Below are 22,168 nucleotides of genomic sequence, written 5' to 3'. Positions count from 1 at the left end.
AGTGCCAAGGAGTGCTGCTTTGTGTCCCATTAACATCTTATTTTCTCAGTTTTACTGGAAATAACCAGAACAGAAATGCTAATCCTTCTAGGTGAGACAGAAGTGTCTTCTCACAGTTTAGAGTTATGGTCTGCTTGGTTTAAGTCTGTTTTAGTTTTAGCCTTGAGAAAGGGCAAAACTAAACTGGGGCTTTTCCTTACTGGAGCTCAATGGAGAGACCACAATATCTCCTTTCACTGTCACTGTGCTGTCCTGCTTGGGTGTAGCTCAGCAAGGGTACTTGGTCCTTGCAACGCTGTCAGATTGCTGCAGGTTCCCATCAAATTCAGATGCCCCCCAGAAGGCAGGGATGTTTCTTTCACCAGTGATGAAGTCAGAGCATCCCAGGATAGCAGAGATGCACTTTGAAGCTTTTTACTCATGGGGTAAATAGAGAGAAAAAAATTCCCATAAATTAGAAACTGGCAATGTTGTCATGAGGCTGCTCAATCCAGTATGTATGAAAGGCAAAGAAAGGCTCCTGTTGAAGTGGACTTATGCCCAGAAATCAGTGACAAGCTTAAAGACAAACCAGGATCTGCAGAACAGGGGAGCATTGAGTGAACGGACGTCACACAAATTGTTCAGGCAATAATTGAGAAGGTTGAACATCCTAGACATCACAGGACAGCACTACTATGCAAGACACATGCAAATTCTGCTTCCCCACTGCAGTTTGGTAACAGTGAATAGCATAACCTGACCAAATCTCAAATGCTGGCTTGTTTTGGAAAGGTTGTCAGAGCTAGGGAGCTCTCTCATAATCTGCTTTCTGACTCACAAGCAGCCTTGTCCCCCGTGTAGCCATGTACAGCTGACAACAGCCATCTCTGTGGGTGGTGAGCTGCCAGCACTGTACCGCCAGTGTGTGCAGCTGCCATGGGCTGCTACATTCTTATTTTGCTACAGGAATTTACTTCCCACAACACCTCCTCTGCTGCAGAGACCACCACAGCACAGCAATGTCATGGGGAAAAGGAGAGGCATGCAGACATGTCCTAATCAAGGTCACACACACACAGATCAGACAAAAGCAGTGCAGGAGTCCTTCATCCTCACCTTCACTATACCTTCCATATTGGGACCCATATCCTGGTCCTTCCACTCGTAGCCCAGTCTTCCTTGTCTGTGAGAAACACCCTCTCCTCTATCCTCCAGAACCAGTCTTTAAATTTTTATTTAAATCTAGACAGTGCAGTATGTGACATGAGTGATGAAAATAGCAAGCTGCGCTGGATTAGAAAGCTGCTTAATTTCAGCAGCTCTCATCCCACCCTACCCACTGACTACCTCAAAGCTTAGCCATGCATCACAGCACTCCTAACTTTGGTTTTCACCACGTCCCTTGGTGAGACCCAACTGACCACCCATTTGTAGGACTAACATTGCAAACAACACACAGATAACCTGGCATGAAAGACTGCACAGAGTGGTTAGTTACAATTCTTAGCTGTGTCTCATTATCCAAAGAAGCTAGTGACAACAGGGAGTCATTTTTCTCTAGAAAGCAAATCAGCACAGGCAGCTATTTGGACCTTTTGAGACCTAAATGAGTCTATCCAGCATCCATTTAATTTCTTATAGGTATCCTTTTGCAGACTGTTGGATGCAGTCTTCCCTAATCTTCTCTAGACAACCAAAGCAACCTCAGCAAAGGATGCCTCCCTTTTCCAACCCCCAACCCCATAACCTGGGGCAAGAAAGATATCACAGACAGCAAAGATGCTGCAACCCTTTTCTCACAGCAGGAAGAAAATTCCATGGTTTCAGCTCCAGGAGAGACCAGAACTCTCTACCTGAACAAAAGGGAAGCTCTTTTATTGTCACAGGGCTGGGAAATCACAGCGGAGCAATTCTTTTTCTTGCAACTGCACCTATAGCCCATACCCTAAGAACACACATTAGGCACCAAAAGTTTTCCATGTGGAGACAAATATCCAACCCATATTTACAAGCCCAGTCTCATATGCTTGTTTAATATATAAGTGAGTAGTTAGAAGAAGGGAGATACAGGAAGGCTTGCTCAACCTGTTTCAGCTAAAAGCCAAATCTCATTCTTTATCTTATATGGCTTTTGCCTTTGCATTTCAGTCTCTCCGTGCATGCAGAGATAAAACATGTGGCTTTTGCATAGTGCTTGAAAGTCAAGTTGCAAATATTGTTATTTCAAAGAAAACAAATTTGTTTGAGTGAATTTTCTGCTGGACAAGTGAGAGCAGGGTCTGAAGAGGCAGGGCTCAGAGAATGCTTAGTTCTGTGCTAGTTGACTGCTTTTAAAAGAAGAGCAAATGAAATGTATTCACTACCAGCTTTTCTGCTTTTCTCTTCCCTGAACTTTCCAAGCCAATTAGCTCAACCAGTCTTCACCTATTAATAAAGAGGGATTTACTAAAGGATTTCCTCTTCTGCATGATGAACTGTGCTGATTAATACATGAGACCCCTTGCTCGCTTTACAGAGTGCTTTGAAGAAAGTCCATCCTGGGTGGGAATTTCCAGACCTTTAGCCTCACAGATAGGCCTCCTCAAGAAAAGATCTGTCCCAGACATGCTGGAATGCCACTCAGACTCACTGCCCAATTAATTCACACTAACAAGATGCTACAAAGACAAGTATTCTTCTGCAGTGTAAAGCCACCCCATTCCCATGCCTCACTTACCTTCTAGGGATCTCATTTTAAAACAGTGCACTCCCCAATTGAAAAAGATGAGTAGAAAAAGATACTGCATGTACATAAAACACATACACATTTGTATGTGAAATGCATGCTGCTAAGCCTTCCCCCACCCATACACCACCCAATCAGCCAAGCTGTTCACTGGAGAAATATAGAGGATGAGAGTGGATATTTCAAAACTAATACCTTCAAGTACTGCCAGACCAGTGGCATAACCCCAAACTTAGATTTATTTTTTTTTCCACTGACTAACATGAAAATATTTTCTCTAGCTCACAGCCAAGTTTGCTAATTATGACATGGTAAAGCAGCATGACAGCCAGTGTGGATCTGCCCAGCCTTCATTCTCCTGCCCACGCACAGACCCACAAGAGGGGAGCCCTCCCATGTGTAGCAGTGTCAGACCACCAACGTTTCACTCAGGTTCTGCCTGTCGTCCACAAGATAACAAGGTGTCACCTCATACCCATGCATCTGTTATTACATGCCTTGTTTAACAAATTGGGCTGGCAGTGACACGCCACTCCCAACAGCATATAAATAGTTTAGATGCAAACATTCACTAACAGCCAACCAATGATATTATTTCCCCAAAAGCATCCTATATGCATTAACTTTTGGCAGAGAAACAGTTATCTTACTATTCAATAATTCATAGGTGAGCCACTCAGCTGGGCAGTTCTGGGAATAAAGCAACACATTGCCAGTGCAAACTAAGGAAAAAAAAAAAACCAAAATCAAGCCCACAAGAAAGAATAAATGAGGTTTTTCTAAAGCAAAGAATCCACATATTTCCTCTTACTTCAGAGTTTATCAGTAATTTTTCTTACCATCTAACCTAATTCCCTTGCTGCAGTTTAAGGCCACTGCAAGTCCTCCCCATCAGTGTTTTCATGTCCTAGTAATCAACTCTGTACTATCCCCAGGGTGTAAAGAAAGGAAAATAGAGGGAAAACAGCTAATCTGTGAAGTTCATCATCCTAGTACAGGCCCTCCACATTCCTGAGAAAGATTTGGAACAACTGGGAAAGGACTGATAACCTCTCCTCCCCAAGTTTGACAGCAAAGCTGGTGCTAGCTGAAGCAGGACTTTAAAGCCCAAATTTACCACATTTTAATTCATTGAAACACTCATCTTAGGAATGCCACCTCCCTCGAAGGCTATTAAGTGAGAGGGACATCTCCAGAGGATGATTCAGATGGCAGGAATTCCAGGAGCTGGCATGAGAGCCTCTGTCCTGCACGTACACAGGGAGCTTAAGGTGATGCCAGCCCTCTCAGCTCTGCTAGGTGGGATGAATGCAGAGTGAAGCAAATGCATTGATGTGGCCAGTGCCCCCCTTCCCTATGAACCTCTCATGAACTCCCGGTGCCCCTTGTTTGATGAGCTGATCAGTAAGCTGAGTCTAACACACACCTGAAACCTGGGCAGTGTATCCTGCTCTTGACAGGAGACACCTCCTGTGCTCCAAGGGCTGCGTGCCACAGCAGAGTTCACCTGGGCAGGAAAACAGGCACCAGCCTGCACATTCCCCATAGCAAACATACTGAGAAATTTCTGGACTCCAGGAAATGTCCAGTTAGTGCCACCACCGGGGCTTATGTCCAGAGAACGCAGCTGCCTCCTACAAGGAATCGTCTGAATTCTCCCTTGTCTCCTGGAGGTGAGAGCACCCCCAACCAGAGCAGCAACTGGGCAGAGGTGACTGCTGACTACAAGCATCAATCCAATAGCTCCTATTCCATTGCCAGCTGCCATAACAATTCAATTACTTCCATATATTTACACCCCTTTAATAAAAGAACTGAAATTTAAAAGCAGGGAGGCTGCAGGAGAAAAGTACCTCTGAGGACTGCAATCCTATCAAAATAGAGAAGAGCCTCTGCTTTACAAATGCAGTTATTGTCAGGGCTGCAGGGGACCAGTCTTCTGCTCACAGCTAGATCACAGCATTACCTCACCTTCTGTGTTCAGTTTGAAAACTAATTTGAGACCACAAGACAATCCCTCCACAGCTGTTTTCCAAACAGGCAGGCAAAGTGAGAGGTAGCACAGCCACAATCAGAAACATTGATTAAAAAATCAGATCTGCTTTAACGTTGGTGAGGTGGGACGGAGCTGGAAAGAGGAGAGATCCAAGTCAGGAAGAGCCCAGTAGGGGAAGGAAGGCCATCCAAAGCAATTAATATAATCAAATACTAACCAGCACTCCTTAATATGTTTACTTGGAAATCTTTGTTCACAGTAATAAACAAAAAGGATGCGTGGGGCAAAGCTAGACCAGGAAGAGTTAATACAGTGGTTCACAATTTATCTACAGAGTGGAAAGAAGACAAGCTTCCCCACACAAAACAGGCTGTTCCTCAGCTTCTCCTTCAGATCTAGTGGAGAATTTGGACCAAGGATGAAGAACTCTGTGTAGTGCAATGCTCAGTTCTCCATCACTTCTCTATCTGCTACCTCAGAGTTCTGCAGCCAGTTGTTTAATATCCTGCTCTACAAACTTCCATCATTACCCCATTTTTCCATCCTTCACCCTTGATTGGTCTTGATCCATCTGAGGAAGATGACAACAATGAAAACGTAACTGTTCAGAAAGAGGCTGAAAGGATGCTCAAACTAAAAGATTTATGGCAAATGCTCAGGTTCATAGATGAAACAGCTGAGGTCAACAGATATCAAAGCAATTTTTCCCATAAGAATTAATGTAACAAGGGGGGCAGTGCATACAGAACTCAAGAAATGCATGCAATTTAAAAACACGCAATCAGTATATATAGCAAAGAGAAAGGAGAGGCAAGAACATTTTTTACTGTAAGTATTTTTACTGTCATTCTGTGGATGGTTACCGCTTCATCATTGTCATCATCATTTTCAGATGAATCAAGGTAGATAAAATCAATCACAGGCAAAGGATGGGAAAATGAGGATAGGTTCAGGAGGTCTTCAGATGAAATGGCTGAGGTTTTTCAGAACACTGACTGGCTTCAAAAAGCCAGCTGCCAAACAGCCACAATCTCTGCCATCTGTACATCCTGTTTTTCCCCTCCATCCTTTACACCATTACCTGCACACATTTAAAAGGTGTGACATCCATAAGGACCTTTGCCCAACTCCTCTTCTATTAATTAATTACTAAAAAAATACTTTATCTGTCCTATTAGTACTGTCATAGCTTTTCATGAACCTATCTTCAACAGATTGTTGGTTACAGAGAATCATCTCCCTGCACTTTATTCCAGAAGATGCTGCCTGCCTTTGGAGGCAGCAGAGGATCTGGCAGTCCCATTTCTTCAGGAATGGGTAATATCACCCACCTCAAAGAACTATATGGACTCAAGCTATAGAAGACTCACTCCTGCATTGGAAAGTCCCTGTTTTCTCTCGATGCTGGCTCTGTGTTTCCCAAGGCACACCAGCCCTGCTGCTGAAGCAGGTGCAGCCCTGTAGCCCCTGTCTTTCCCTGCATGAGGGAGACCACTTTCACTTCTGACACTCACAGGTGCTGTGGGCTCCCAGAAATCACTTTTCAGGGCTTGGGGTCTCTTCTGCAGCAGAAGGCACAGAAAGGAGGCCAGTGAGAGAACTGGCAACCATTCAAGGACAGCAGCCTGCTCCTCAACCTCCCCATCTGGCTATCGGCTCTGTCCCATCTCCTCTGGACTTGGATCCGGAGAGCAAAGTTTATTAACAGTCTCATTCACAGGATAAATCTGATCTGACATTCGATTTTCCATGGCTGACCTCAAACTGGGCCAGTACAGCAGAACTCTTTGGATGAGCAGCATCCCTGCAATGTGGTCACTTGCCTATCTCCCATATTCACTTCTTTGTGTTGGCCAAGGAGAGCGTCAGCCCCAGACAAGGTGAAATGCAGGACGAGTGGGAAGGTCACACTATTTCTTCTTCCAATTCTTGGATTTTGGTCCAACATATAAACATCTGAAGTTGGTTCCATAAGTTTTCATTATTCTCATTCTCAGCTCTCCTGGGACAGAAAAGTTAAGGCTATTATCTTCCTCATTCTGACCCGCTGCATCAAGATCTGAAAGTGGATCCTGGCCTGAGTCAATCCATCAGCAATCATCATTCTGAGGGGTTGCACCAGCACACACTGCAGCACAGCATCCTGCCCCTTCTGCCTTCTCTGTAATAAATAATAATGCTTCCCAGAATCAGCTATCCCGGGTAAAAAGGTCATTTTAAACCAGCTTCAGCAACATTTGCTGAGACATCCTGCTGTAGTGGGCAGGAAGTAAATCTAATTCTGCATACAGTTTTGCTAAGAACCTGCATGGACATAAATCTGAAAATACTTGTGGCTAAATCTGTGATACAAGCCAGAGAAGTAGGAAAGACAGCCTATGTCTGTTTGTAAGACTCTGGCTAGGTCTAGGTACCCTGATCTGAATTCATCAGTGCAAAAATGGCAGACTAACAATGGATCATAAAAATCTTAAAAATGACACAGAAAGTAGTAAAATATCTACTTTCTGTAGAAAAGGGATCTTTTCTGTAGAAAAGGGAAAACTTCATCCAGCTGGGCCATTGAGGTGAAGTTTGTGATAGCACCTTGTGAACACCAGATGAGATAAAATTATTCTGTACCCTCCATGCAAGCACTTTGTATGGAGGTACAAACCAAATCTTGGGTCAACCTAAGCAAATGAAACCTCAGAACAAACAGCAATAAACCTTTTTATTCCTCACTAATTCCATAAAAAAACTCATGGAAGATGAATGTGGGATGCAACCTTCCAAGCTAAAAATGAATGATGATTAATATAGTTTTATGGGTTCTTGGCAGACAGACTGGGTAGTGTTTGAGAAAGCAACAAGAAAAGTAACTATCTTGTCATAACATCCTCAGGCTTTGGAAAGAACCTGGCTTGCTTCCACACGACAGACTAATTGAAGATGTAATACTACTCAAATGCAGCCCACATTAAGCAGATTAAAAACACATTAACTGGAAGAGTTCAAAAAGAAATTTTAAATGGCTGCATGCACCATTGGGATCTCTATAGTGAGAGGGAACACCTATTCTAGGAATACATCTCTAGAAAGAATCCACATAAACCTCTTAAAACTGATGCTCTTTCACATCTCCATCAAGGTTAGAGATCCAGAGAGCAGCTTGGCAAGGCTAAAGTGTATCAATTATAAAGCACCCTGTTCAGGCTGTGTAGCCAACATCACACATGACCACCTTTAGTGTCTGAATGATCTCACACATGTTTGCTGCTGGTGTGGCTGGGTGCACACTTTGGCACATCTGTGGCATGTGGCTTGGGCTGTGCTTCCTTCCCTCTCACCCAAAGGCAGTGATAAGTGACAGTCACCACCCCTAAGCTCCTCTGTCAATATAAGAACCAACATTTCTAGAAGATACAAAACACATAGCAGTAAATGACAAACTGAAGAAGTACCTCTTACAGGACAATTTGGCTTGCCTGATGGAATAGTCTTTTGGGAACTTCATTCAATTTGTCCTGGATATTCACGGAATCATAGAATATTTGGGGTGTTAGGGACCTTTAAAGGTCATAATGTAAAGGTTCTTGAAAGAAAATTGTTGAGGAAAGAATGCGTCACTCTTGCAGGGAAAGAGACAATGACTCCAAGAGGAGCCTGAGTTAATGTAACCTATTAAGATCAGCTTTCACCTTAATTCTGTGGTCCAAAGATGTCCAAATCCTTGGATGATTAAGCCAAAGCTCACTAAACATATTGTGAGATGGGGATCACATCTGCACTGGTGAGATCATTTTTGAAAGCCTGTTTAATACATGTGGCCATGCTGACAGAATGATGTTGAGAAAAAATGAGAAGAGGGCTATAAAAATAAATATAGGGCTGGAAAACATGCCTTGTGGTGAATAGCTAAAGAGACTCTTTCTGGATTGCATACTGAAAAGGCTAAGAGATTACTTGTTCTGGTGTCTGGGATTACATGAGGAAGAGACTGCTGATAACAAATAGCTCGTTATGTGAGAAGACAGAGGCATAAAAAGAGCTCGTAGCTGGAAACTGAAATGAAACAGGCTTAGATTAAGTGACGACAACAGAACCATGAGAGTAAAAAAAACACTGGAACAACTTACTGAGCAACACATTGAATTCTCTGTCACTTCAGGGTGTGAGGAGATGCTGCACTGAAAATGTACAAATAATCCAAGTTTAGATGCACAAAGGTAAACTCTCCTTGTTCCTCAGCTCCATCAGTTACAGGGACTATGCTTGGCATATAAATAAGTCTCCTGTCCAGAAAAACAGCAAAAATGGTAAGAAAGAGATTCAAAGAGCTCTTGTTTTCTCATAGTGATTGGGAAGCTGGAGTCATGGCATTTTGGATAAGCAGATTGGAGCACATAAGCTTCCCTACACAAAACCCAACTCTTTCTTCCTTTCTTTAAAATAGTTTCATTTGCATTTTTTCATTTATATGTTTAAGTTGGTTCCTAGAAAGTGAATCAGTATGAAAACTTACCCACTTCCATGCATAAGTTTGGACTTTTGCAGAGCCTCGTTACTAGCAGCCAAAGGGGAAAAGAAAGATTTCCAAATCACAAAACCCTATTTTGAGTTGCTCTGTTTTCCTCTGATTGAGCCAACTACTGCCATTTTCTTATCCCTTTAGATCTACTACAGTCTCTCCAGCAACCACCTTAGATGGAGGGCTGCTCACTTTCCCTCAAGCTCCATTTCTCTGTTTTACAGCATACCAGAATGTTGGCTGAAGGGCCTGTATTATGCATAAATAATGAACTGCTCAGAAAATCCCAGCAGACTTAGCACTATTAAGCTCATCTATATTGCATTCAGTTATTAGATACTGTGTTCTAGCTTGTGATTAGGACAGTGGAGTTTCTCCTTGCAATCAGCACTTTCTAAGGAAAATCCCTGTTCCGTGCAAATGCTACTGTCACTCATTGCTCTCTTGACCTCAAGCACAGCCACTGTTGGGAACTTCTATTAGTTCTGGCACTACCAACAATTCCTCCTGTGAAATGCTTGGCCAAATTTGCCCCAGAGTTGTAGCATATTTGCATGAGATTTGCAGCATTGGTTTCATCACCTGTGAGAGCAGGTCACAACAGATCAAGAATCTTATTTTCCCTTCCACCTCTTTCCAATCTGGACTACCTGTAGAACTTGAGATCTCAGTCTCAATCCCAAATTGCCATTTTGGTCTAGCAGTAGGTTTAGGGTTCAGGTGACAGCTGCAGGGATACTGGGACTGGAAAAGGCATGCCAAATAGAGCACAACACTGCACCAACACTGATCTCTCCATATCTTTCTTAATCTGTGCCACCCATGGTACTGGGGTCCTCAGGCTCTGTCCAAAGCTGAAATTAGTGGCAGGGTTCAGAGAAAAAAATGCCTACAGGTCCAGGGATACTGGGGCTGGAAAGCCTGCATTTCCAGAAATCAAAAAATCCCAGTCACAAGTGCTGTTCCCCAGTGCTCAGTGTTGAAGACAGCTCTGTTTAATCTTTATCAATTATCTAGATAGAGACTGGGGCACCCTCAGTCAGTTTGCAGATGCACCAATTTGGGCTGGAGTGTCAATCTGCTGGAGCATAGGAAAGCCCTGCAGAGGGATCTGGACAGCCTGGATCAATGGGCTGAGACCAACTGTAGGAGGGTGAATAAAGTGAATTCCGGGTCCTGCCCTTGGGTCACAACAATCCCTTGCAGCACTGCAGGATGGGGCAGAGTGGCTGGAAAGCTGCCCAGCAGAAAAGGACCTGAGAGTGCTGATTCACAGCAACTGAACATGAGCCAGTGTCTGCCCAGGGGGCCAAGGAGGCTGGTGGCATCCTGGCCTGTGTCAGCAGTGGTCTGGCCAGCAGGACCAGGACAGGCATTGTCCCCCTGCAGTCGGCACTGGTGAGGCCTCACCTTGAATCCAGTGCTCAGTTCTGGGCCCCTCACTACAGGAAAGACATTGAGTGTGTCCAAAAAGGGCAACAGAGCTGGTGAAGGGTCCAGAACATAAATCCCACAAGGAGTGACTGAGGGAGCTGTGGTTGTCCAATCTGAAGAAAAGAAGACTCAGGGGAGATCCTATTGCCCTACAATTATCTGAAAGGAGACTGTGGCAAGATGAGGGCCAGTCTCTTCTCCAGGCATGAAGCGACAGGACAAGATGAAACAGCCTCAAGTTGTGTCAGGGGAGGTTTGGGTTGCATATTAGGAAAAATTTTTTCACCTAAAGGGTGGTTAAATTGGAATAGGCTACCCAAAGAAGTGGTGGATTCACCATCCCTGAAAGTAGTCCAGAAATAAGTGGATGTCGCACTTTGTGATATGGTTTAGTGGCCATGGTGGTATTAGCCCAGAGGTGATCTTGAAGGTCTTTTCCAATCTTATGATTCTAAATGAGCAGTCTCAGAAGTCAGCTTCCTCCCAGCCAACAGCAACAAAAATTTCCGTGGTTTCTTGTGACCCTAGAAACAAGGACTCCAAAATGAAACAAAATGCAACAGGTAGGCATTCAAATAGGAAATGTAGGCATGTCTGTCAATTCCTGGGACCAATGATGGAGGTTCATTACTGGGGTCATGAATGAAAACCAACTGTTCTACCTCGAGTAATGGAGGCCAATTATATTTGAATCAGAAGTAATAGCTGACAAAGGGAAGGAGTGTGTGCACACTTGTGCTTATTTGTGTTTGCAACAGAGATGCAAAGGAGAATGGAAATCAGGAACTATATGAAGTGAAATAGGGTGAAAGGGGTGAATGCTGGAAATATGATTTCTGCTCACTGAGAAAACACTATTACCTGGCTTCAAAGAAAAAACAGTTTCTTGCTCAGAAACTGGCCCAAGTAGAAAAGGCAAAAACTAGTCACTGTGCAGCTCCACAGAAAGCTCCAAAAAGTTCTATGACCTTGCTAAAAACGGAGCCCTCAGCCTCCATATAGAGCATCCTAGCACAGAACTGGAAACGGAGACTCACTGGGATGTAGAGAAGCCTGAGCAGCTCTGAAATTTAATTCTCATTTAAACAGTTTCCCTATAGGGGTGAATGTAATTAGTGCTGTTTCAGAGCTCGGGGTCAGGATGGTCACAGCTAATTCAGAACACATCCAGGATGCTCAGTTTTCTACTGGGGCTTTTGTTCATATCAGGAATGTCTCAGGGGCTTCCCTGCATAAGTCCTCTCCTCAAAAGTGGCACCACTATTCTGTGCATTACTTCCACATGCCTGCTACAATCCTCTAGTCCTTCTGGGCTTGAGGGAATAGCTCTGCTCCAATGCCAGAATCCAGAGAGCAGGTGAAGAGTAGCATGAGATTCTGCTCCTGCACAGTCATAGGTGCTACATGACATGGTTCACAGCCCAAAAATCCTGATAGAAAAGCAAAGACACAGGCACAATGACATAGCACCACATAGCTCTCTCTGGAAAAAAACCTGGGGGAAAAGGATCTCTGCTTCCCTGGCACAGGTCCTGTGTCAGGTCTGATGGCCTATGCTGCTATGCAGGTGTGGACAGCTGTTTTCACTTCTCTGTGCCTCAGGCCCTTGTGCAGAGGCTGAGAGTTAATATGAGAAAATGAATCACAATTTTTGTTTGCATGGTGACTTCCTGGTTTTCCTAGTAAGTTCTGGTCCATGACATCTCTCTCTCTCCACCTCCAAGAGGCAGAATTTGATAGGAACAAAACCAGTCCCTCTCCTGTCCTGTGACCCCAGGCTCAAAACATGAGAGCTGAGAACAGGTTTCTAATTTGCTCCATCTTCCACTTCCCTTGCCCCATGACTGCTGAAGCCAGTGTGTCCTTCTTTCAGCACAGAGTTAATTGTTTTGGAACAGAGTTAATTTTCTTCGTAGTAGCTGGTATGGTGCTCTGTTTTTGATTTAGGTACAGTGATGTACTTAGGATGAGAATAATTTTGATAATGCACTGATGTCTTAGTTGTGGGTAAGCAGTGCTTTAACTCATGTTCTTTTCATTGTCTCATGCTCTGCCAGTGAGCAGGCGCACCAGGAGCTGGGAGGGAGCATGGCCAGGACAGCTGACCTGAACAAACCAAAGGAATGTTCCATACCACAGAATGTCACGCCCAGTATATAAACTGGGGGGAGATGGCTGAGAGGCACCAATTGTTGCTTGGGGATGGGCTGGGCATTGGTCAGCGAGCTGCAAGTAATTGTACTGTGTTTCACTTATTTTTCTTGAGCTTTACTCCCTTTTTTTCCCCATCTCTCTCCCCTTCACATTACTATCATTACTACTAATATAATACTTTATTTCAATCACTAAATTTTTCCTACCTCAATCTACAGGTTTTACCTTTTTTTTTGATCTTCCTCCCATCTGTAAGAGATTCCCCATGATCTCAGATACCAGTCCTATTTATCACACTTAGCAGAGAATATCCCATAACCCCACATTCCAGGATCCACAATGCTTTCTTTGCCTTGGCCAAGTTTCCATGTCTCTTGGATCTGTACTAGTGCTGCATGGGCCCAAAGAGAAAACAACAGAGCTGCAGTGCCAGACTCACTGTCTCTGACCTACTGACTGGAGATAAGCACATGGCAAAAGTACTCACAGTGTTTGTTACATCCCTGTGCTAACAGAAGCAGAGCCAGGACAACCTCTCTCCCCAGCAGGCTATCTTGATGCAATCTGGGAATCACCAGCTGTATTGCACTTTGGAGAACTTTGATACAGGTGGTTTTACCCATGGTCTAAGCCTAGACAACAACAGGACTCAAAAGCAAAGCAGTTTCCTCAGAATGGCAAGATGGGAGGCACTGGGAAAGTGTCTGACAGTCCTCTGGCAGCAGTATGCTCGTGTGACTTAAAGAGAATCACATGTGTGGGTGAGACCCAAACATGCACAGCCTTGCAGGATGCTCAGCACAAAGCATTGGAGAGGATTCTGGAGTTGTTTCTTATCCCAACAAGTTGATATATACCTAGGTCCTACAGGGAAAATAGCTGCCATGGCAGGAAAACCTTAGAAGGAATGTCTGCATTAGAACAGTACGAGATTTGGTATTCAGCCCTGAAAGGACCACAGGTGAGCAAACATTTACAGAGAGATGACCAAGATTGTCTGCCATCCACTGTGTCTATACAGCTCTTGTCTCTCCCTTCCTGACAAAACTGTACAGCGTGAATGTGTCTCTCTCAATAAAGTTGCTCTTCCTGCAGAGTCTGGCCAAAAACCAGGGTAATGGCAGATTATGGAACTGTATTTGTTTCTCCCAACAATATCTGAGAAATGGATAACCGATTTAAACCAGTTCTCTTCTGAACAAACAAATTCATCTCTCTAGGCGACGAGCTCTCACACAAGCTTTTACTCAGCCTATTATTGCAACCACAGAGATGTGGTTATTATTGCTGAGAGATGAGCAATGAGATGCACAGAAGCTGAATGGCAGTGCAGGTGGGCTGCAATCTCACATAGCAGAGCCAGGTTTCAGCTTTAAGGTGGGCTCCCACCTTCCTGACGTGCATATCTGGGGATTTTCCTCTCTCCTTTCATGGTCTTTTACGCAGGGCACAGCGAGGAGGCCTCACTGTACTTTGCATCTGACGTATGGTGCCACAGACTGGACATGCCAGCTTTGCAAATCTGCTCCACAGCCTCCGAAATCCCCCTGCCATCTGGGCCTTTTGCTTTATGTCTCAAGTCTCTTGTATCTCCTGGCCACCACAGGGTGCAGACATGGCCTGTCAGACCAATTTCAATCAAGAGGTGAATCAGGAAAGCTCTCAGGGAACAAGGGAGGCTTCCCTTCCCAAGAAATCCGAATGAGTGGCAGCACTCATGTGGGAACCATCCCCACAAGGCAGCAAGCAGAGAAGAGACCACAGCTCTCTCAGGGTAAGACCCAAGTGTTAAACACAGTTTAACTGATGACAAAAATTCAAACCAGCCAAAAGTCATACAACTGCTTTACCCTGTGAAATATAGGTTGTTTGGTTTTTTTTTTTAAAGCTGGGTATAACAAATGCTCCAAAAAAACCCCAGCCCTGGGAGTCCTGGGGCTTTGCTGTATGAACATAAAGGCATTCCAAAGAAGGCTTTAGCCAAGCATCCTTAGCCTGCCAGACTTAAAGCCACTTAAAGCCAGGCTGGCAGGAGGGCAGGACCAACGAGTCCTACAGAGTAACTTTTGGTACAACCCCATGTGAGGACCCAATCCTAAACTGATGTGAGCACTGTCACAGACTCCATGTGTCAGGCCCCAGGACCAATACACGGTGATTGTTATGACAAATCTGAGGCCAGCTGTAAGTGTCTGTGATTATTACTTTGCTCTGAACTGTGGCCATTTGGGTTTACAGTCATGACAGAGTAAAACTTCAGCCTGTCCTGAGACTGACAACTCTAATTAGTTGCTAGCAGTCTGGGCACTGGGAAGCAGAGTGAGCAATCCTAATGCCATATCACCCAGGACAGGGCTGCGTGCACGAACACGAGCTCAAAGGAGCTTAATCCCAAACACAATACTGCAAGAAAAAAGTATGTTGACAAACAGGAATGAAATCCTCTGCTCTTAAAATGGGGAGCAGAGGGGTGCTGTATATTGAGAGAAATGCAGAAATTACATGTATACTTTCAGTTCAGTCACATAAACCTCTTGTTTGGGGAGAAGCAGGGAGGATTTCCATCAAAGTGAAACCTAACTACCAGGTCAGGCTTTGTTCAGACTGGTGGTTCAATACCATGCCCATTGCTATGAGTTATTTTATTTTTTCTACCAATTAAAATCTCTAACTTTGCAAACACTGAACTTGCAGAAGGCACAGTTTTCCTTTGGCTTTGAATACAGACACACTTGCCTCAGAGCATCAGTTCATTCTTAAACCTTTGATGGTGTAAAATGAACCAGAACACACCAGAGTTCTAGCTGGCAGGAGAGCCCGAGGTTTCCCTCTCTTGCCAGCAACACGTGTACCATGGAGAGCAGCAATAATGAAACATGAATGAAAGAGTAGGAAAGCTCCACTCACTACAAGAGCAGAAAAACCATCTTCTGCCCCCAAGTTAGCTCCTGAGCTGTGCTGCTCAGCTTGGAGGAGGGTATCAGGATGAATTTCACCAATGAAAACAATAAAGAAAAACAAAGCTGTCACTATAAATAAATACACTCAGAAATTAAACCAACCAGGTCTAAAATTCTTAGCAGATGGCTCCATAGTGCAGCTCACATGGCCAAGCAGCAAGACAGATAAGCCAGCTCAGCCACAGACGGAGGGGTCAGCTCTGGCCCCTGACAGCCTCATTTCTCTTAGACTCCCTTCATAGCAGGGAGAGCTGCAGGGAGCTCTTAGCAGCCAAAAGCTCCGTCTTAGCCACTCTGCAAAAACATCTCCATGCCCACAACACGTCTCAAGAGCACTTTTAAGAGAGCAGTTAATAACCAAGCTTATATTTCAGGAGGGGGCAGGGCACCAGCAAGAAGCACTGACATTGAGCTATGGCTCCAACAGCTGATTGAAACAGTTTAATGCATTTCCATTTCCAGTTGCATGGAGCCAGCAATGTTTCTTACTTATTTACAGATTCACCCCTCCTCTGCTCCCCACTCTTGTGTTTGCTACACAGATAACACGGAGAATTGATGCTGACTATCGCCTGCCTGATGTACAGCACTGCCGATAGGTTCAGCAGGATTTTAAAGAGGAATGAGTCAACAGTGTGTGACCAGGAATAACATTTGCCAGTGTGTGAGCTTGAATAGGAAAACATATCTGTGCACACCTGAACATTAGTTAAAGTGACAGTGGCAACAGATGCCCCAGCAGGACGTGTTCTGGCAGTCCTCCAGGTCAGGGCAGAGCCAGACCTGCTAGCCACCAGCCCTATAGCAATGCCTGTGTCTAGGACTGTAAATGGCTCCTGAAATGCTGATACCCATCCCTCCAAAGGGAATGCCAGTCTGCTTTCCTGATTACACCTAACATTCACTATGTTTTGAAGATAAAGCACAATAACCCACCTGCTGTCTAATGTGGCAGAACTTTATCTAAGGGCAGTAAGTGTAATCCTTTGGAGATCAGTCACAGATGATTGTGGGCTATTACTTTAGATCCAGAAGAGATAAATTCACAGGCCATGTTATTGCAGAGAAGGACATACTCAGTTGAATTCCTTTTCTAGTCTTTCTTCCCGCAAAGATTTCACCTGCTGTGTGATCCCAACATGGGAACCAGGGCCAGCTTTCAGACTTGACTATTGAAAACAAAGTCAGCCCTATGTAACTATTGCCCTTTCCTCCTACTCTTCTTTCATTGGGCACTCAGAGACACCAAAACCTCTGCAAAAGACAAAAATGGCAGCAGCAAAAATCTGCTCATCTCATCTTCAGAACTTGGTGAAATAATTAACAACTCAACAGAGGACACAGGTGCTCTTCTACCAGGCTTTGATGGTTATCTAAAGAGGGAGAAGCCATTCAGATGGTCAAGTGTGGCCCTGAGACAGCAAGTAGTGAGTGCTGTGAAGGAGGATAAACCCATCTGCAGGAAAATGTGGGAGCAGATGTATCAAGGATCAGGTGGGATGAGGAGTGCAGGGCTGAGCTGGATTTGGACGGAACTGTGCAGTGGTTTATGAGATGTTGTCCAGGACTGGCAAAGCATCAGAGATGACATAATATTATTCAAGCAGGAAAATGTAGTAAGATTGCAATTTTCACTATACTGTTTTATGAGGCTCTAACGGAGCAAATGTCCTATTCACCATGGTAAAACAATCATCTCAAGAGCTGCCTCTAGCAACAGCTAATGGCTACTACATGGCTAATACACATCTTAGCTTTTTGTTACATACTTGCTAAATTAATATCTAAGTAGCATCCTTTACACTGATCCACACATGCATGCTTTCTTTCGTCTTCTCATACACAGCTGCTCAAGTGACACTACTGAGTTGCAAAACCCAGACTGCTGCACGTTTTCAAGCCCATTGTGTGTTTCACAGCCTTAGACTAGTTCCCCTACACAGGCTGGCCCAGCCCTGATTTTAAACACACCTCTGTGGAGGATTTACTTTTCTGATGGGATTTTCTACAAGTACCTGGTCGTGAAAAAAAACCTCGATAAGAGCATCAGTGATAGCATTGATATTATTAACAGCATTCTGCCACTCCATTAATGTTTTTATTTCAAGACTTCAAAGTGCTATGTCTATTATGCTACACAAATTTCTGATTAGATGGGTCAGTTTTATTCCTGTTTTGAAGGTACAGGAAAAAATGACAAGACATTGCCAATCCAAGTGTAGATTCCCAGGAGTTCTGACAAGCCCAGTCTCTCACTATAACCATTATACAACATTGCTTCATCTTAAACACAGAGATATACAGCTGCACAGACTTTCATAAACTTATTAATCTTTCAAAGCTCTACACTATAAACCAAGAAGTCCAGGGAACAGATCATTCATCCTGTCAGAAAGCTGATGATAGACAATTTCAGCTCATAAGCTACAAGAAAAGCAATTTCTTCTGCTTTCTAAATACAAAAAGAAAAGCAACTTTTTCTGCTTTCTAAATACAAAAAACCAACCAACCAACCAACCAAACAAAAAACTAAAAAGTCCAAACACCCTTTTTTGACAGCTGACTTGTTCTTTTTGTCTTCTTATTCTCCTTCCACTATTGCAGTGCAGTTGGAAAAGCCTATTTCTGGACTAGCTTGTTACAACACAGCACCATATGCATGAGGATGAAGGGAGAAAACCAAGGGAGAAGGGAAACACAGAAACCGGTTCTGACATCTAATCAGATCTGCTGTATTGATTTTGCAACTTTAGCTCTGGAGCAAATCAGAGAGCAGCCCGATTCCCATGCGGCTCCCCGGAGCGCTCCCGGGGCCGCGCAAACGGGCGGGCTGCATGCGCGCACACGCGCAGCCCCGCGGGTGCGCGCCCCTCCGCAGGGATGCGCCGCCTGCGCCCGGCGGGAGAAGCGCTCATCACCGGGGCTGCAGGAGCCACACGATCCCCATTTCCAGCAAGATGAGAATTCCAGAGCGAGCCGCCGAACTAATGAGCTGCCCACGCTGGAAAGCTGTGTTTCAATTAGGCACAGCAGCCCCTGTCGCACCCACATCCTTCCAGCAGCATGGACAAGGAGGACAGGGATAAACAGGGACTGTGTTGTTTCTGGGTCTGCTTTCTGCGTGAAGGGAAAGGGAGGAGGCTGTAAAAGGGACGAGGGCAATTCTTGCCCTACTTTCTTGGTTTCTTCCATTTTCACACTAATGGAAGGAGCAATCAACAGCACTGAAACCAAAGCTGCCTGCTGAGGCACAGAACAAGTGATGAAGCCTTCCCACGTTTTCCAGGCAAGAGGAGACAGCTCAGGTGTACAAACACTCAGTATGTACCCAGCTTCCACTAAGGGTACACAGAACTGCTTGACAAGGGAAGGGGGCTGTTTGGGTGGGCTGGCATGTGGACTATATGACCATTACTTGGGCAAAATCACAATAAAGCGTTGCTTGGCCATGGGATGAGCTATAGGAAAAGCATGTTCAGCCACCCTTTACAGAGAAGTTAATCACATCTTTGTTTTCTTGAGAGTCACATCCTAGTCTCTGCCCCAGAGAGCTTCTGGCTTGCACCTACCATCTTTCTTGTGTGGGGAATCATGTCCTATCCCTTCAGCCCAAGATTCAGGTCTGTCATCTCCCCCCAGACCACCTAGTATGAGTGAATTCATCCCAAGCTCAGCACTGCTGCTCCCTCTGCAGGGGCAGGGAGAGTCAAGAGAGGTCCACACAGCTTTCAAACAGCAACACCAAACTGGGGACAGCAGCCAGTCTGACGGTTCTTGGCTCCCAAGTGAAATTTTGCTGTAGCTGTCATTGTCTCTTGGCGTGACCAAGAGTCACCTTCCCTGCCATGTGCTTCCAAGTCCCATATGACTGAGCCAGGTTGTCTTCCTCAACAGCTCAAACCAAGACTCACATTTTCACCCTGCTTAAGGGAAGCTTCTCCACATGTACTTACCCGTATGGAAATCTTCACACATTTCCCTATCTCATCATGTAATCTAAACCTGCAAGGCTCCTGAATAGACAGAGATAATTTTGAAAGGGGCTCTTCAAATACTCAAAGTGCCTGCAGGATTTCACACACCTCTGATATTGCTGTGCTCCCAGCAGCTCACATCTGTGAGCAGTTTGTCTGGTTGGTTTCAGCCAGGTTGTCTGCTCCGGTCTCACTTCTCTTATTCCTGGGGAGCAAGCCTGGGAGAAGTGTGGCAGCATGTCTAATGAGTGCTGCTGTGCTGTGTCTGGAGGCTTGTCACTCACAGCTCACAGGCAGCATGCCCAGGTGTAAATTAACCTGTTCCCTGCCCGCCCCACACCTGCCAGATTGTGCTGCTCAGAGTACTCTGCCAGTGCTCAACAATCACACTGCACTAATGGGACAAGATCTGCAGGGAGAGCCAAGGCATTTTATCTGGCTGCCTTCCCCCAGTCTGATTTCAAGTCTTGTAAGAGAGAGCACAGACTGCTGCACGTCAAAACACACCTCAACAGCTGAGGGAGCTGAGCAGGCACTCACTTCTCTGGTGGGAGAAACCACTGCAGGGAAAGGATGAGATGTCACCCAATGCAGCATGCCACCCTATATGTTCACCTCTGTGTACAGATGCTGCCGCCTTCAAGTGGGATTGGGAGAACCATCCATAGCCAAAATCACCCCAACACACCTGCTAAGTATCAGTTTCCTGATGTTTCCTGTATGATTCCTTCATACAACGTGGCTGTATGAAAACCATTTGGGAGTACAGATTCCCTGTTACCTATCACTGCTTTTCAGGCAAAATGATTCAGGCATATCCAGGGGTAACTAAGTTGAAGAAAGCGTTGTGGTGTGGAAATGATCTAAATAACATTCATTTTCCACCTTTTGAGTTCTTGACTTTACAAACTTACTAACATATCCTGAAGGTATTTTACACACATGTAATGCACATAAACACACCTGGTAAAGATGCACTCATCCCCTGACATGGAAATAGAAACCATTGTACACAAATACACACAACACCTCTCCCTTCCACTTGTAACATGCTTGCCATATGGTACCCTGCCCTTAGCCTCATGTAGCCTGACCAATTAAATATAAATTGTTCAAAGGTCCCCAGACAAAAGAGATGTCTCTGCTGAGCCCAGTAAGAAAGGTCAACCCTGTCTAGCCCCCAGGCTTTTGTGTACGCAGGCATTGAGGCAGGCACTCCAGTGCTGCACGGTTGTACTTACACTGCACGTTGAGCTGCACCAGGGCTTCCCGGGGTCTGATGTTAAATCCATTGTATCTGGCTGTCTGACACTTATAGGTCCCGCTCATTTCTCGGCTCACGCTCTCCAGGTGCAGCTTCCCATCGTAGGTCTCCATTGTCATTGTCCCTGAAGGCATGGGGGTTTCCTTGTCCACCCGGGACCAGAGGATGGGTGGCTTTGGCTTCCCTCGAACCTCGCACTGCAGCTCGGCCCTGGAGCCTTCCCGCACAGTGATGGCAGACTGACCCTTAGGGACACTTATTGTTGGTGGCACTAACAGAGAGACAAGAAGGGAATCATTTTGCATTGCATTTTCAGCAAGTAAGGAATAGTCTGAGATGCTTCTGATGAAATCACAGCAACAGCCTTGAATCCCAAAGGTTTCCACTCGACACACTGCAGCCCTTCTATGAACACACTGTCCATGCAAGTTATCCTGCAGGGTCTGGAGCTTCAGGGCAACAAGAAGGATTCCAGCCTTTTCAACAGTGTGTCCCAATATCAATGCCAAGGGCCAGGTGTATTGGGGCAGACTCCAGGCTCCCATCCCTCTGTTTGCAAAATGCTATCCAGCTGCAGGGATAGCATCAAGGAACACAAAGGCAAAAGCCTCTTTGATCCATTTCTCAATTTCTGGTCAGTGAATTTCTCAAGTGGAACTGAAGTCTTTTGGCCAAAAATAGAAGTCATATCTGCCAAGGTATCTAGACACCTTATCCAGGTCAGACCAAAACCAAGACTTAAAGGATAAGTGCTTTTAGATCTCATCTCCAGCCTTCTCAGAGGTCCAAGATCCCTGTTTGTTCCTAAACCACAATAGAGAATCAGCTCTTTTTAAGCATCTTTGCTTATTTTACTTTTATTGCATATTTTACTTTTATTACTTATTTTGTTTTTATTGGTGAATGCACTGTGAAATTCTCACACCAATAGACCTCTGGTTCATCTGAGTGAGAGATGCGTCCCAGCAACAATCACTCCTGGCATCCCTTCGAGGTTGGGAAGAGCTCACCCAGCAGAATTGCTGCCAAGCTGAGGCTAGAGCTGGAGGCACAGTAACACTCAAATGAAATATCCAGCCATCAACTGACAACCAAAACTTTGCTCATAAACAAAGCTTAAAAGAAATCCATTGAATACAGGGTACAGAGATGTCAGTGGGAAGAGCTTG

At 44.8% G+C, this 22,168-nt stretch overlaps 1 protein-coding gene across 1 annotated transcript in view; it reads right to left on the bottom strand.

The window, feature by feature from the left end:
• MDGA1 (MAM domain containing glycosylphosphatidylinositol anchor 1) overlaps positions 1–22,168 on the bottom strand; it is a 148,375-nt gene that overhangs the window by 60,260 nt on the left and 65,947 nt on the right. Inside the window, exon 9 of the mRNA XM_036380252.2 lies at positions 20,977–21,270. Within this exon, the coding sequence (XP_036236145.1) occupies positions 20,977–21,270 (294 nt within the window). The remainder of the gene's footprint in view (positions 1–20,976; positions 21,271–22,168) is intronic.

This window comes from Molothrus ater, chromosome 3, assembly GCF_012460135.2.
Source record: "Molothrus ater isolate BHLD 08-10-18 breed brown headed cowbird chromosome 3, BPBGC_Mater_1.1, whole genome shotgun sequence".
NCBI lineage: Eukaryota > Metazoa > Chordata > Aves > Passeriformes > Icteridae > Molothrus > Molothrus ater.
Note: the sequence above shows the minus strand (reverse complement) of the source record. Positions and strands in the feature narration are given on the sequence as shown.